This window comes from Meriones unguiculatus, chromosome X (assembly GCF_030254825.1).
Source record: "Meriones unguiculatus strain TT.TT164.6M chromosome X, Bangor_MerUng_6.1, whole genome shotgun sequence".
In the NCBI taxonomy this organism is placed as follows: domain Eukaryota; kingdom Metazoa; phylum Chordata; class Mammalia; order Rodentia; family Muridae; genus Meriones; species Meriones unguiculatus.
In genome coordinates this window covers 14385446-14402607 of record NC_083369.1, presented here as the reverse complement: position 1 = coordinate 14402607, position 17162 = coordinate 14385446, and the positions used below count along the sequence as shown (strand labels likewise).

The window sequence follows — 17162 nt, the reverse complement described above, 5'->3', positions numbered from 1 at the left end:
TGTGCCACAATGTCTGGCTCCAAGCTTAAATCTGTATAAATTAAACGCACTTATTTATGTACATGTGACATATGAATGTGTTTTCCTCTGCACTCGTGTGGAGGTGAGAGGTCTGTGCCAGTGTCTTCCTGAATGGCTTTCCATTGATTTTCTAAGGCAGGGTCTCTTACTGGCCTATAGCTTACCAGTTGGCTACATTTTCTAGCCAGTGAGACCCAGAGATCCCCTTGTGTCTACCTCCTCAGCACTAGGATTATAGCAGCAGGATATTTACGTGAAAGCTGGAACCTGAGTTTGATAGGGGTAAAGGTTCAAACTAAGATTGCTGTGGAGATGGTTCAGTTTCTTCTTTGGTTTGGACCCTAACCCCATTTCTTGTAGCTCTTTGAGAGTCTCAGCACTGATATTAATGTATCTCATTTTATCTGCTTCCCATGTACCCATTCTCACCTGTTTTTCTTCGATTTATACACAGAGGTCAAAGAACTGAACAGAGACCCTTTCTTGTCAGAGTGTTGAAGATTCCTGGGTGTGCTTGGGATGAAGCAAGATGGTTGTTATTATGACACTGATTGGGCTACATAGCAAGACTCTGTGGCTCAAAAAGAAAGATTAGAGATTCCTATTATACTAACAATAATATATAGAACCATTTTCTTAAATGTTATGCCACAAATTGTTTAGACTTGAGCATGTTTACTTTCACTGCTAGAACTTAATGAGTTAATTCCAACCCATAGTGTTCTTGCTGAATTTTGTTCTCATTTGTACAAAATGCCTGGCATCTTAATGAATGTGGTTATCACCATTTAAAAAGATCACCTTATATTAAGCTGGGCATGGTGGCGCACACCTGTAATCCCAGCACTTGGGGAGGCAGAGGCAGGCGGATCTCTGTGAGTTCGAGGCTAGCTGGGCTACAAAGCCTAGGACAGCCAGGGCTACACAGAGAAACCCTTCCCCGAAAAACAGATAAATACATAAACAAAAGACACCTTATGTTGACAGTAGTTGTATTTTCTGTAATTTTGCTTTTATGCTGGTGACAAGTAAATACCACTTTGGAATCTGATCAGCTTGCTTCAGTCCTAGAATGCTTTTCCTGTGAGCAGTTGCTATCCACATGTAAACACTGCATTCTTAGACACACTCCTAAGAGCAGATGCTGAGATAGGGTCTCACTCTGTTGCGCGGGGTGTCTTTGAACCCACTTTGCAGCTTAAGCTGGCTTTATTCTTGTGCCAGTCCACTTGCCTCACCCTCCTGAATGCTAGTCTCACAGGTGTAAGCTTCTAGATATTAATATTTTACAGGGAGATTTGTCCAAGTACACACGAGATTTAGCACATAATCTAAAATTGAGGGTTCAGCAGATTCCTTTTTATGAAGTGTATCTATATTACACTGGATCTAGAAGTTTGGTGTGTGTCTAGGTTAGATACTTACCCAGGCTCTGTTTTATCTAAATGGTCACTTTTAACTGCATAGCCACCAGAGATATCAAACGGTTTTGTTTTTCAGAGAAATACAGGATTTATATTTTATTGTCTGTATAATGTTCTTGTTCATGATTATTCTCAAAGTCTTGAACAGATTGTTCTGTTTATTTTGTTTTTATTATAAAACATTGACTAAGTGGCACATTATAATTCCTTTTAAATTTCCTTCATTCAAGAGTTACGTTAGAGTATTCACGTGCATATGGTTCTTCGTTTCCAAATATGAATCTGTAGGTACATTTCCCATCTCTTTCCTCCTCTTGGTGAGAGGATCGGATAAACTAGTATTTGCCTAGAGGGAAGCAGTGTCTTCCTGTGCTGACTCTCATCAACCAAGGCCACATAGACAGCTACAGTTAAGCTTCATTTCTGTCATATGGTTTGTGTTGCCTCAAGTTTTCATTGCAGAAGCATCCACGTGGACACCTAGGCATGCATTTTCCATATTTACGTGCTTCAAAAGTAGATTTTTAAAAAGTGTATTCATTTTCTACCTTGGCTGGATTCCTTTACTTCTTACCAACCACCCAGTAAGAATTTGTATGGTTGGCTTTAATGTTCTTTGGTAAGAGAGCCAGGTTGGAAACGGAGAAGTGATGGGAGATTATCTCATTTATTATCATGCTACAGGTTTCCTAAATAAATTTATCTTCTCAAATAGTCAAATTTGTAAAAAAAAAAAAAAAAGAATTTATATGATATATGTGAATTATAGCTTTATAAAATTAGATGACTACTTTGTCGTTTGTCAGTAAGGGAAAATGATAAGCAAGGAAGCTCTGAATCCTTCAGGCTTAAAGCTTTAAAAGGAGTTCATCTCAATAAGTAATACGTAGGACACTTGTACTCTTTTTATTCATAAATGAATCCAGTCAATCCTCCACTTGAGTTAAGGTAGGGATGGTGCTAAAGGCCAGAATAGAAGCCAAGTATTACTAATTATACAGTTGTGTCTGTGCTAATTGTAGTAAAGCCATTTAATCATAGATGCTAGTTCATCTAATTTTCCTTCAAGTTAGTTACTTGCTATCTACTAACAACTTAGGTATTTCCCCAAAACCTTTAACCTCTTTCTAGTAAACCATATTGAGTATTTGTGTCTGTGAAAATATCTCTATATAACTGTAGGGCTAGATTCCACTTAACAAAATACTTGTGCATCTATTTTGTTTTATGTATGTCTGCCTGAGTATATGTATGCGCTCCACATGTGGGCAGTTACTGGAAGAGATTGAAAGAGGATATTGGATTGCCTGGAACTGGAATTACAGGCAGTTCTGAGCTGCCCGATATGAGTGCTAGGAACTGAATTTGGGTCCTTTAAAAGAGCAGCCAGTGTTCTTAACCTAGTTTTTCATTCTCTATTTTTTTTTTAAAGACAGGGTCTGAAGTATACCAGGTCAGCCTCAAACTCAGTCTGTAAATGCAGATATCCTTGAATTCTTGGTCTTCCTCTCTCACTCTGAAGTACTGAAAATATAGGCCATGTATTAGGCAGCCTTTTTTTTTTTTTTTTTTTTTTTGTAGTGCTGGGGATTGAATGTAGGGCCTTGTGCATCTTAGAGAGCTCTACATCACCAGCTAGATTTTATTTTAATATTTTCAAGTGCATTCCCATTTCTCAAAGCAGGCTACTTGTGCCCCACTTAGAGGTAAAACTGCTCTTTCTACTTCTAATATGTTCTGTTTAAAAGTCAGACAAATGCAATTGCATCTTGATTAAATAATAAAGGAAGAAGAATGAGGCTGTAGTATGAAAGCACTTTGGATTGCCAGCAATGATTTATATGAATCCTAGTGACAGATACTGCAGACTGTACTTTCCAGGGCACATTGGTAATTTGATTGCTGAACCTGAAAAGAAACATATTAGCCTTTTCCAGATTTGCCTCTCTTCCTCTGTCAAAAGCTTTTATGAAACAGGATATATTGTGACCTTTTTCTTTCCTTTAAAAATATTTTACTATTAAACCTTTAGACTCAGATTGAGATTTATTGTGAAGTTAATTAAACTTTAGTTTCAGAGCCTCTCTGCATTAACTTCACTAAGCCTCTGGAGTCTCAAATTGCTCATATGAATATGTGATTTGTTTGCTTGCTTTGAGACTGGGCTTCATTATAGCCCAAGCTGGCTTTGAACATGTGATCTTCTGTATGCTTGCTTCACTATGTCTTGTTTTGTTTTTCTGTTGGAACTTAGCCAAAAGGCTAAGAAATGTTATAGAATTTCATTGTGTAGCCAAGGCAGGATTTGAGCATACCTCATCTCCTAAAGGTAGGGATTATGGACATGTTCTACTATACCCACAGTCATTTTTTTTTTTTTACAACTGGAAAAAGAAAAATTTATAATAGTCTTTTAATGGACTACTGTTCTATCTAACATGTGTATCTTTCTGTTTCTGGGTTACCTCACTCAGAGTTATATTTTCTAGTTCCATCCATTTGCCTGCAAATCTCATGATTTCTTTGTTTTTAATAGCTGAGTAGTATTCCATTGTGTAGAGCTACCACAATTTTTGTTTCCATTCCTACATTGAGGGATATCTGGGTTGTTTCCAGGTTCTGGCTATTAAAAATAAACCTGCTATGGATATAGTTGAACAAATGTCCTTATTGAATGGTAGGGCATCTTTTGGATATATGCCCAGGAGTGGTATAGCTGGATCTTGAGGTAGTGCTAGTCTCAATTTTCTGAGAAAGTGCCAGATTAATTTACAAAGTGGCTGTACAAGTTTGCACTCCCACCAGCAATAGAGGATGGTTCCCCTTTCTCCACATCCTCTCCAGCATGTGTTGTCACTTGAGTTTTTGATCTTAGCCATTCTGATTGGTGTAAGATGGAATCTCAGAGTTGTTTTGATTTGCATATCCTTGAAGACTAAGGACATTGAGCATTTCTTTTAGTGTTTTTCTGCCATTTGATATTCTTCTACAGAGAATTCTCTGCTTAGCACTGTACCCAATTTTTTAATTGGATTATTTGGTTTGATGGTGCTTAATTTCTTGTGTTTTTTTTTTTTTTTTTATATGTTCTGGATATTAGCCCTCTATTGGATGTAGGGTTGTGAAGATATTTTCTCAGTCTGTATTCTGTAATTTTGTTCTGTTGACAGTGTCTTTGCTTTACTGAAGCTTTTCAATTTCAGTAGGTCCTATTTATTAATTGTAGATCTTAGAGCCTGAGCTATTGGTATTCTGTTTAGGAAGCTATTGGTGTTCTATGCCAATGAGTTTGAAGCTTTTCCCCCACTTTTTCTTCCAACAGATTTAGTGTTTCTGGTTTTATGTTGATGTCTTTGATCTACTTGGAGTTTAATTTTGTGCAGAGTGATAGATATGAGTCTATTTACATTTTTCTACATGTGGACATCCAGTTAGACCAGCACCATTTGTTGAAGATGCTATCTTTTCCATTATGTGATTTTTGGCTTCTTTGTCAAAAATCAAGTGTCCCTAGGTGTGTGGGCTTATTTCTGTGTCTTCATTTCAGTTCCATTGATTCTCCAGTCTGTTTCTATGCCAGTACCATGCAGTTTTTATTACTGTTGTTCTACAGTACAGCTTGAGATCAGGGCTGGAAATACCTTCAGAAGATCTTTTATTGTAGAGGACTGTTTTAGCTATTCTGGGTTTTTTGTTATTGCATATTGAGTTGAGAATTGTTCTTTCAAGGTCTGTAAAGAATTTTGTTGGTGATTTGATAGAAATTGCATTGAATCTGTAGATTGCTTACGATGGCCATTTTTACTATGTTAATTCTATCCATGAGCATGGGAGATCTTTCATCTTCTGATATCTTCTTCAATTTCATTCTTCAGAGACTTGAAGTTTTTTTTTTTTTTTTATTCCAATCTTTGACTTGCTTAGAGTTACACCAAGATACTTTATTTTTTGTTGTTGTTGTTTCAGTAATTTTTTTCTCAGTCCATTTGTCTTTTGTATACAGGAAGGCTACTGATTTTGTTTTTGAGTTAATTTTGTATCCAGCCACTTTGCTAAATGCATTTATCAGCTGTACGAGTTCCCTGGTAGAATTTTTGGGGTCACTCAGGTATCCTATCATATCATCTACAAATACTGATACTTTGACTTCTTTCCAATTTGTATCCCCTTGATCTCCTTTAGTTGTCTTATTGCTCTAGCAAGGACTTCAAGAACTATGTTGAAGAGATATGGAGAGAGTGTGCAGCCTTGTCTTGTCCCTGAATTCAGTGGGATTGATTTAAGTCTTTCTCCATTGAGTTTGATGTTGGCTATAGGTTTGCTGTATATTGCCTTTACTATGTTTAGGTATGTGCCTTGTGTCCCTGATCTCTCCAAGACTTTAAGTATGAACCAGTGTTGGATTTTATTGAAATGTGTGAAGCCAATTTTAAAAACAGGTTTTGGGAGAACAGTATTTGGACTAAGCCAAGGAGCCCTTGGTAGTGTTTGGAATGAAGTAATAAAATTGTACTGTCGAAACAAGTAAGGTTAATGTATTGTGGAAGCAGTGGAAGAGATTGAAGCTTTAACTCAAAGAGAATGGATCATCAGGAAGTCTCTAATTCTGAAATAAATGGAATGTGATTACCTCACCTTTTCAGCTTTAGCATTTAAATACATTTTGGGAATTTTGTCTAAAATTGTATTGTTATTGAGTATAATAGTCTTATTTGTCCTGCCAGTGCTAACACAGTAGACTTTAAAGGGATTAACCTGAAGTTTAATTGAATCACTCCATCAGTCTGTTCAGAAGAAAAATAACATGGGGAGATAATGTGAACATCTTTTTCTGCGATTGTCTGGCTTTTTTGAATTGGGAATGTAAAATCAAATTTTTTTAGAAATGAGAACTGAATGACTGCAAAGGTCAGTGTCTTATTAACCTGAAACTTACAATGCTACTGTTAGAATACCTTTCCGCTTTATTTATGGAAGTGTTGTAGTTTACTCTCTTTATAATGGGGTACCATCCATTGACGGTAATCTCCCAGGGGTCTGGGGACATGGCTCAGTGGATAAAGTGTTTGTTGCACAAGCAGAAGAACCAGAAGACCAGAGTCTGGATCCCTAACACCCCTGTAAATGCTGGGTCGTCGTAAAATAAAGTTGCCACTGATCCAAGAAGGCAATGGCAGCCATGTACCTGCAAATGTGTGCTCTCACAAATATGAACACAAAAAGACATATGCATATACAGCATGTGCATACAAGAAAGTGATCTCCTAAGTGCTAGCAGTTACTAAAGTCCTCCTGTATATCAATAAACATTCCCTTGCCCCTCTTAAGATTACTTATAGTTTTCTTAAAAGAGAACACATGCCTTTCAAGATGATGCTCTCTTACCAGCATAATATTAGGATAAAACAACATTTTGATTATTATAAATATTAGTGAATAGGGACTGTAGAAATGGCTCAGCAGTTACGAGTACTTGCTATTCTTGTAGATGACCAGGATTCAGTTCCCAGAACCTTCATGGCAGCTCACAAACCTCTGTAACTCCAGTTTCAGGGAATCTGATGCCTGGACTCTGTGGAGCACAAACATACAATATAAGCCAAGAGACACATAAAATAAAAATAAATAAATTTTACAAATAAATATTAATGATTAATCATACATCCATGAAAGCATTGTCAGTTATTCAAAGAAGCTTAGGTTTCTGAACTCTTTTCCAAGGGTCAAAGAAAGGTCAAATCTAAGATTAAAACCTAGCAGTGGAGAAGTGGTGTGCTTCTCTTTTATACTGCTGCATTTTAATTTTTTTGCATTTTAATTTTTATATGAATAATTATGCATTTGTTGTAATTTCAAAGCAATTGAAATCTATTAGAATTATATTTGACAAAGCACTCAATTTATGATTTTCTAACTTGGTGAAAAGCACTGTTAATATTTTTTACACATCTATGAAATCTCTAAATTACACATTTAATTAATATTTGAGTTTTGAGACTGCTTTTGGATTTTTATCTTAGTTCTAAGAATTGCCCTTTTCAGGCTCAAAATGTTGTGCCCGATTCGTGAGACCCCAAAAGACCACCACCAGGAATCGAGTCCGTTGCAAAACACATGAGGATCTTTTTATTACAAGCTACAGCTTGGGCTTACACACCCTCATTGCTGAAGTGGTGAGAGCTGAGAGCCTCGTGCTTAGGTTTAAAGGGTTTACAGTTCCTCCCAGTATGCCCAAAGCAGGGAGATTCCCGCCTGGCAAGCATCTATTGGCCGAAACACAAAAGGGATGTTGCATTTTGAATTGATTGGCTATAGGAAGGCCCCCAAACCATTAATTGTCTAGCTTCCCTTGTTTTGGCTGCGTTAGGGGAGAGAGACTGGTTTCTTAGCAACTGTATTTCTAGTGGGCAGGAAAGAGTTCAGTAAGACTAGTTCTTCCCCGCAGGGCTAGTTTTCCCCGGAAGGTGGCTAGACATATTTCCACTTGGCTGGACTTAGTTCAGACTTATGCTTTAAACTTTAAAATAATAGCCACTGATTTTTAATTTTTTGATCTCTCAATAACTGACTTAATATTTGTAAGTGGTAACCCAATAGGATAAATATTTGCTGTTTGTGAACGTGCACATGCGAGAGAGAGAGAGAGAGAGAGAGGTTGGGAGGGAGAGAAATGTATGTGTGGAGATTAGAGAACAGCTTATAGGTCCTGGGACTCAAACTCAGGTTGTTAGACTTGGTGGTAAGTACCTTTATCCACTACTGGCACAGTTTTTTTTCTTCATTAATTAATTTGTTTGTTTATTTTTACATCCCAATCACAAACCCACTCCCTCCTCTCTTCCCAGTCCCCCCACCCTTCCCACCACCCTGGTACCAACCCACCCTGGCACATCAAGTTGCATCAGGACTAAGGCTGGCACAGTTTTAAACTTTTACAGAACAGTAGAGCTCAAAAGGAATACTTTGTCTTGTCTTCTCAGGAAACTGAGGAGATGGGATGGTTTTTCCAAGATTTTCACTTTTTATATTGTTGGAGAATAGAAGATAGACTATATATTTCTGCAGTTTACATGGAAAAGGTGTACTACATTTGGGTTTCTTTCTCCTTCCTCCCTCCCTCCCTCCCTCCCTCCCTCCCTCCCTCCCTCCCTCCCTCCCTCCCTCCCTTCCTTCCTTCCTTCCTTCCTTCCTTCTTTCCTTTTTTAGGTAGAGTTTCACTGTGTAGCCCAGGTTGACCTGGAACTCACTGTGTATTCGGGGTTAGCCTCAAACCTGCACTGATTCTTCATCTTTAGTCTCTCAGGTGTTGGGACTACAGATATGAGCCACCATGCCTAGTTTTATGTCTGAATTTCATGTTTAACATGTTAACAGACACAAAAAATTATAAGCACTCATATAACTGATGTGAACAATTAGCATCCTCTCCACATTGTGGTGGTGGTGGTAGTGGTGGGGTGTAGCCTCAAATGCACAGGTGGTACAGAACAATCATGGAGTTCTGATCGTTCTGTACTCAGGTGGGTGCAACTGCCCCATTGTTGCTGAGATCACAGAGATCCATTTGTTCCCTCTCCTGCATTCTCTCCTACAACTCCTTTCTGTATCTACAGTTCACACTCCTCTGTCTTCAGTGCTTTCTGTGCTCATGATGTAGGCTGTTCTCACTACATTCAAAGAGACTCTTGATAGACTGGAAAGTAGTTTCTATGAAAATAAAAAAACAAAAACAAAAACATGAGAATCATTTCCAGATGAAAACTTCTGTAGAAACTTTGGAGTAGTGTGGACAGTTGGAGGAGGTAATTTAGGGACAAGAGAAGCATATGAGAGAAAAGCTGCCCAGGCAGAGAATTGACAGTGCTACCAGCAATTTCCAGCTCTCCACAGCCTTGCCTGATTTTCCTATTGTGTTTCTAACAGCCAGTACAATGCCAGGCACATAATGGACACCCAGTAAATAATTGTTAGGTAAATAAATGCAAACTTAGCTTAGTACCCAAGGTTTTGACACTCAGAACTGTCCTATGATGATTCTGAGTAGCTGTTTGACTTTCTTCTCCAAAGGAAATACAGCTGTGAAATGTTGCTTTCTTTGAATCTTTAGGTTTCTAAAGTCTCTTCATTGGAAATTGAGTGCTAATACCAGTACCCTAAAATGATTTGTGCTAAGCATGGCTATCTAACTTTCAAAGTTAGAAGCAGAAGTCACTAAACACGGTTGCGCCTTCCTCATTTGCAGTGTGACTAACACAGGGAAACATTACTTTTTATTATTGTCGTTTGAGACAGTGTTTCATCAAGCCCAGGCCGCTCTCAAACTTACTATGTGTACTTGGACACCCCCCACACACACACACAAACTGTTACAAAACATTTAAAAACACATATCAGCCATGATGTATTGAAACTTAGAGGGAAAAGATGAATGGGGAGGAGGTCCCCCCCATCAGTGGACTTGGAAAGGGGCACGGTGGAGATGAGGGAGGGAGGGAGGGACGGGGAGGGAATGAGGGAGCGGGACACGGCTGGGATACAGAGTTCATAAAATGTAACTGATAAGAAAAAAAAAATCATTTAAGTTCCAGCCTTTAAATGTACAGTAGTCCCCACAATAGGGCTGTGCAAGAATCTTCAAGCAGTGATGGAAGTGTTTTATACATGCCTGTCTGGTATCACAGGCATGAGCCATTATGAGCACTTAAGTTGTAGGTAGTGAAGCTGAATTACTGAATTTTTAACTTTACTTGAATTTCTTATTTTAAAAAAAAATGTCATGTAAAACCTGATGTTGTGGCACGTACCTGTAATTCCTGCATTCAGAAGGTGGAGGAAAGAGGATTGTGAGCTTGAAGTAAACATGGGCAGTTGAAAAAATTTGAGCAGTTAAGCAGTACATTCCAGATTATGTTCAGTTTAAGATCATAATTTAAAGAGGAAAGATAACAGACTAAGTTTGAGGCATGGGTAACTTAAGGTAGTGGAGCACATGTTCCAAAATTTGGTACAAAGAATGCTCAGTTTGTATCATAAAGTTTTAGCTGAAAAGATAAAGAGCCATTTGAAGGTATGTTAATATAGGAGTTTACTCCTGAAGGTCCCTGCCCCATCTAGCAGCTATCAGAAATTCATTTGCAGATTCACTAAATACCACCACCAACAACTAGCAGTACCAGCACCACCAGCAGCAGCACAGTGCCATCCCTTCTGAAACCTTCCTGTACTGCCTAAACCCTACTCATAGGCCATGATAACCAGTGATCTATTCTCCCTCTTTTCCTTTAGCTAGACTATATACTTAAAACCTTCTCTTTCCAATACTCAGGATTATGGTAGGTCCTTGGACAGACTAAGAAAATATACTACTATTAGGATGCATATTAGTTTTCTTAATCAGAATGTCATGGACCTCAGATGAGGGAGATTAAAAAAGATCTACTGCAGAAAGGAAGTTTCTTTGATGTGAAGTGAGCACTATTCTTATCAGGGAAGGCCAGTGTGTGTACTAAGTGTCTGAAGCTAGGCATTGGAATGTGAGAGAGCTCAGGAGGGCTTGGTTCTTTCCTTTTTCAAGACAGGGTTTCTGTGTGTAGCCCTGGCTGTCCTAGACTCGCTTTGTAGACCATGATGGCCTCGAACTCACAGAGATCCTCCAGGAAAGCTTGGTTCTTCTGTTTTTCCCAGCATTTAAAATTTTATTTATTTATTTATTACAGTTTATTCACTTTGTGTCCCACCTGTAGCCCTCTCCTTCATCCCCTCTCAATCCTGCCCTCCCTGCCTCTTCTCCTCCCCTGCTCCTCCCCCAGTCCACTGATAGAGGAGGTCCTCCTCCCTTTCCATCTGACCCTAGCCTATCAGGTCTCATCAGGACTGGCTGCAGTATCTCCCTCTGTGGCTTGGTAAGGCTGCCCTCCCGCCTCAGGGGGAGCTGATCAAAGAGTCCACCACTGAGTTCATGTCAGAGATAGCCCTTGTTCCCCTTACTAGAGAGCCCATTTGGATACTGAGCTGCCATAGGCTACATCTGTGCAGGGGTTCTAGGATATCTCCATGCATGGTCCTTGGTTGGAGTATCAGTCTCACAAAAGACCCCTGAGCCCAGATTTTTTGGTTTTGTTGCTCTCCTTGGAGCGCTCCTGTCTCCTCCAGGTCTTTTTATCTTTTGAAGGCTTGGTTCTTGATAATTGACATTCTTATTTTTTTATGTCATACAGTTAACTTAAACTAACTTCTGAACTTTCTTTCCAAAAGGTTTCACTAGAAGAAAAATGTGCAACTATTATTTATGACCCTAAACTTCAGACTCCAAAGACCCTCCAAGAAGCTATCGATGACATGGGCTTTGATGCTCTTCTCCACAATGCTAATCCTCTCCCTGTCTTAACCAATAGAGTGTTTCTGACTGTTACTGCTCCACTGGCCCTGCCGTGGGACCATATCCAAAGTTCGTTGCGCAAGATCAAGGGTGTGACTGATGTTAAGGTTTCCCCTCAGCAGAGAACTGCAGTAGTGACCATAATCCCTTCTGTAGTGAGTGCCAGTCAGATCGTGGAGCTGGTCCCAGACCTCAGTTTAGATATGGGAACTCAGGAGAAAAGGGCAGGAACTTGTGATGAGCCCAGCATGCCTCAGGCAGGGGAAGTCATGCTGAAGATGAAAGTGGAAGGGATGACCTGCCATTCATGCACTAGCACCATTGAAGGAAAAGTTGGCAAGCTGCAAGGTGTTCAGCGAATTAAAGGTAATTTAACTGCTCTCAGTTTTTCTTTCTTTCCTGTTTTTCTTTTTTTTTGGGGGGGGGGGGCTTTTTTAAAAAGCTATCCTATGTTTTGATCATTAAACTTCTTGCTTTCTTCCCAAGCACGAGTTTCAAATCCGTGGGCCTAGAATTGTTTTCTGCTTCATTGAAATTGGAGGCATAGCGTATTCCCAGGATTAATGTCAATGAAATTAATGATTATAATGAAAGGTTAGGAGAGTCTTGAACTTTAGTTTAGCAGAAAAGGAAGCTGTGGTAACAGTTTGTGGAGTTCAGGCTTCCCGTACAGCCCGCGTGGGCTATTCTTTACCTCTAATGTATCTCTGCCGGAGTGATGCAGAAACATGTTGACCATAGGATCAGTGGACATGTCTTTTGCTTGTTTCCAGTGTATGTCAGTCTCATTTTCTGAAAAGCACAAAAGTACCTAAGGAAAAGCATCAAGAATAGTGGGAGACAAACAGCAATTGACTCTGAAGTAGACCAGAAATAACTAAGTTAAATATGTTTCTCTTAATTAATTAGTGTCTCTAGACAACCAAGAAGCTACTATTGTTTATCAACCTCATCTGATCACAGCAGAGGAAATAAAGAAGCAGATTGAAGCTGTGGGCTTCCCAGCCTTTTTAAAAAAACAGCCCAAGTACCTCAAATTGGGAGCCATTGATGTCGAGCGCCTGAAGAACACACAGGTCAAATCTCCAGAAGGATCACAGCAAAAGAGTCCATCAAATCCCAGTAATTCAACTGCCACGTTTATCATAGAGGGCATGCATTGTAAATCATGTGTGTCAAATATTGAAAGTGCTTTATCTACACTCCAGTATGTAAGCAGTATAGTAGTTTCTTTAGAGAATAGGTCAGCCATTGTAAAGTACAATGCAAGCTCAGTCACTCCAGAAATGCTGAGAAAAGCAATAGAGGCTGTTTCACCAGGGCAATACAGAGTTAGTATTGCAAGTGAAGTTGAAAGTACTTCCAGCTCATCTCTTCCGAAGATGTCTTTGAACGTGGTTAGCCAGCCTCTGACCCAAGAAACAACGATAAACATTCATGGCATGACTTGTAATTCTTGTGTGCAGTCGATAGAGGGTGTCATATCAAAAAAGCCAGGTGTAAAATCCATCCATGTATCCCTCGCAAATAGCACTGGAACTATTGAATATGATCCTCTATTAACCTCTCCAGAAACTTTACTAGAAGCGATTGAAGACATGGGATTTGATGCTGTCTTGCCAGGTAATCATCACTTTTTCTTTGATATCGTTAAGATTTTTGTATTCCTGTTTTGTCTCTTTGTTTGGCTTTTAGCAACAAAAAAATGATTCATAGTCACTTAAATTCCACCTTTTTTGAGATGGTTTATTTATTTTTGGGGTGTGTGTGTATGTTGAGACAGGGTTTCTCTGTGTAGCCTTGGATGTCCTGTACTCACTTTTTAGACCAGGCTGGCCTCAACCTTATTGAGATGCACCTGTCTCTACTCCCTTAATGCTGTTATTAAGCGCATGCACCACCACACCTGGCTGAAATTCCACTTCTTACCAAGGAGTCCTATGGCGATAGTCACCAGTGTGTAAAAAATGCCTAAGGATATCATGAGCCCCAAAACTTAAAGGCACAGCCAGGTGTGATGGCACACACCTTTAATCCCAGTATTCAGGAGGAAGAATAGGAGGATCTCTCTGAGTTTGAGGCCAACCTAGTCTACAAAGAGAGTTCCAGGACAGCCAAGGCTACACAGAGAAACCCCGTCTTTAAAAAAAAAAAACAAACAAAACAAAAACAACAAGACTTAAAGGCAGACCAAACATGGCGATTTATACCTGTATGTGATACACTGTGCAGAAAACTATGTGAGGAGGTTGGTGAGAAAGATGGCTCAGTGGTTGAATTCTTACTATGCCTCATTTGTAAATTAAACTTTATCACACACACACACACACACACACACACACACACACACACACATTGGGTAACAGTACTATTGATACTTACCTTCATGCACCCACTGGAAAGTATTGCCCACAGATAAGGGAGGATTCCCTGGATGCCTATGTGCAAATTGTCAGCATGGTAATGCTAGCTAAATACAAGCATAAGAACTGTCCAGTAACCCGTTAGTCTCTATGTTGAGTTGGGTTTGGAGATAATGGCTAAAAGAATAGGACATAATGAAATTTTATGTATTCACTTGGTTCGGGACCCTTTGGCGGGCAGTGAAGAAATTCAAAGTCATTGCTGAGAATGGGTAATAACAATATATTTGTTGAGGGCTTTTAGCACCTTACTGATGTTAAAGAAGTAGGTTGGCAGGCCTGGCTGTAGATTGTGATGTATGACAAGGTGGCAGCTGGAGAAGAATTAATGCCACAAATGAACCGTCTTCTTTCCAGCAGACATGCAAGAGCCTCTGGTAGTGATAAGTCAGCCCTCACTGGAAACACCTCTTTTACCCTCAACTAAGGAGCCAGAAAATGTGATGACACCAGTTCATAACAAGTGTTACATACAGGTCTCTGGAATGACTTGTGCTTCTTGTGTAGCAAATATTGAACGGAACTTAAGACGAGAAGAAGGTAATATGCTGTTAGGTGCTGTTATTTTATGTATTTATTTCCAGATTCCTTTCCATTTGTGTCTTGTGGCCATGCTTACAATTCTTCGCAAGTCTTCATAAAGATCGTCCTTGATGCACAGAACAACCCTGAATTTCTGGTAGTTTTTGTTAGTGTTGTTTCATTTATCTTATGGTTACATTTTAGTGCCATTGAAATTTACTGAAAAGTTTATAGGAGAAAGAAATACATAGCATTACTATTGTGAACTATATAGTGGTAACTATAATGGACTTTGAGGAACTAATTTTTTGTTGTCGTTAAAGCTGTTCTTAAAAGTGATAATGAGTAAGAATTAGGTATTGTTCTACCTATATTAAGTACCAGACCCAAACCATATTTGTGTAGAATTGTATTGTCTCTTCGAATGGTTTGACCTCTGATCTTCCCTTATGGTAAGATGTCCAAGTTGCTTAGGATTGTATATTTCAACTTCAGGCTTCAGAATCTTTGAAAATCAGTTTCTCTTTAGTCACTCAGATGTTTTAGCTCATAAATTTATAGCCGCTGCTGTGTGTGGTGGTGCACATCTGTAATCCCAGCACTTGGGGATGTAGAGGCAGGCGGATCTCTGTGAGTTCAAGGCTGGCCTGGTCTACGAAGTGAACCCAAGGCTACATAGAGAAATCCTGTCTCAAAAAAAAAATCATCCTCATATTTATAGATGTTTCAATATGGAATAGTAGCTCAGTTAACCATATAGATATGTGATTGTGTTTAATGAGGCCAAAGTCTTGTTTGGTATTAAGGCTGCCATAATCCTAAATGTCCTGATGATAGATGTTACTCACAAGGGCTGGATAAGGAAGTAAGGATTAATGTGGCAAGCATATCCTGACAATTAAGGAAATAAGTGTAATTAGTATGCCCTCTTTTATAGAAAGGCCAGAAGATTATGTCTTTGTGAAATTTAAGACATACATTTCTGTCTCATTGTGCTGTCTGCGCTCAATTATTTATGCGTTTTTCATTTCAGCCCCCTACTTTTCCTGACTTGATATACAGTCACGGCTTTGTTTTGATTCATTAAAAAAGAAAAGAGTGGCAGCGGCAGGTGGATCTCTGTGAGTTTGAGGTCAGCCTTGTCTGCATAGTCAATTCCAGGGCAGCCTGGGCTACATATTGACACCCTGTCTTACAGAAGAAAAAGAAAGAAGGAAGGAAGAAAGGAAGGAAAGAGGGAGAAAGGGAATGAACAAATGAATGTTGCCAAGCAAATGAATACAGAGGAAGCTTGCACAGTTCCTGTTTGTCTCACGAAAAGAAAACTTCTGTATTACCCCAAAATGTTGATGCCACTTACAATTGTCTTCTCAGGGCCTCGTGAAAGCTAAATACATGCCTGGATAATAAGTGACACTCCCAACCCCCATTTTAAACTTTGTGAAGTTAATTTTCTCAGTTAATTTTTTGCTCTCCTTTGTATCACCTCTTACTTAAACCTTAGTCCATGTAAGTACGAGTAGTGGGCTTTCCTCATTACATTTGTCTGAGTTCATGTCAGAGACAGTCCCTGTTCCCATTACTAGGAAACACATTTGGACACTGAACTGCCATGGGCTACATCTGTGCAGGGGTTCTAGGTTATCTCCATGAATGGTCCTTGGTTGGAGTATTAGTCTCAGAAAAGACCCCTGAGCCCAGATCTTTTGGTTCTGTTCCTCTCCTTGTGGAGCTCCTGTCCTCTCCAGGTCCCACTAGGAGATTTATATTTAAATATTTGCACACAAAGTGATAGAATGTTTGAGGTTTCTGAGTAGAAGGAAGGGAGTAGAATAAGAATTTAGATAACTAAGGCCCAGTTGTAGTGTCCATCTGGGAGGCTGAGACAAGAAGACAGTTTGTATCTAAGAGTTCTGCATTAGCTTGAGTGACAGCAAGATTCTGTCTCTAAAAAAATAAAATGTAATAAAAATATGAGCCAAGCATAGTGGAGCAGGACTTTAATCCTAGCACTCAGGACCCAGAGGCAGGCTGATTTCTGTTCTAACTCAAGGACAGCCTGGTCTATTTGGCAGATTCCAGGCCCGTTAGGGCTGCATACTAACACCCTGCTTTGAGCAGAAACAGATGAGCCAAATGTTGCTGATAGTTGTTTAAGCTCAGTGAAGGCACATCCAGATGGTAATGTTGCCCCCCTTTTTACAAATACATAACGAGAACTCTGTATTGTAAGTTTAAGGGACCAAGGCCACCTTTTAAAAAGGTTTTTAAATTGGTTGGGCTTAAGATGTGCATAAAAGTTGAGTCATAATTTTACATATATTACTTAAAGTAGTGATTGGCTAGTAAAAGGTTTAAAATATGGTAAGATTTATTTTAATTTTGGTAAGCTTA

At 39.2% G+C, this 17162-nt stretch overlaps 1 protein-coding gene across 4 annotated transcripts in view; it reads left to right on the top strand.

Moving 5' to 3' along the window:
- Atp7a (ATPase copper transporting alpha) overlaps nt 1-17162 on the top strand; it is a 125065-nt gene that overhangs the window by 64618 nt on the left and 43285 nt on the right. For 3 of the 4 annotated variants that reach the window (XM_060375296.1, XM_060375297.1, XM_060375294.1), the window contains exons 3-5: nt 11700-12189; nt 12733-13446; nt 14604-14786. In XM_060375296.1, the coding sequence (XP_060231279.1) occupies nt 11700-12189; nt 12733-13446; nt 14604-14786 (1387 nt within the window). The remainder of the gene's footprint in view (nt 1-11699; nt 12190-12732; nt 13447-14603; nt 14787-17162) is intronic. The other variant, XM_060375295.1, reaches the window with a different exon arrangement.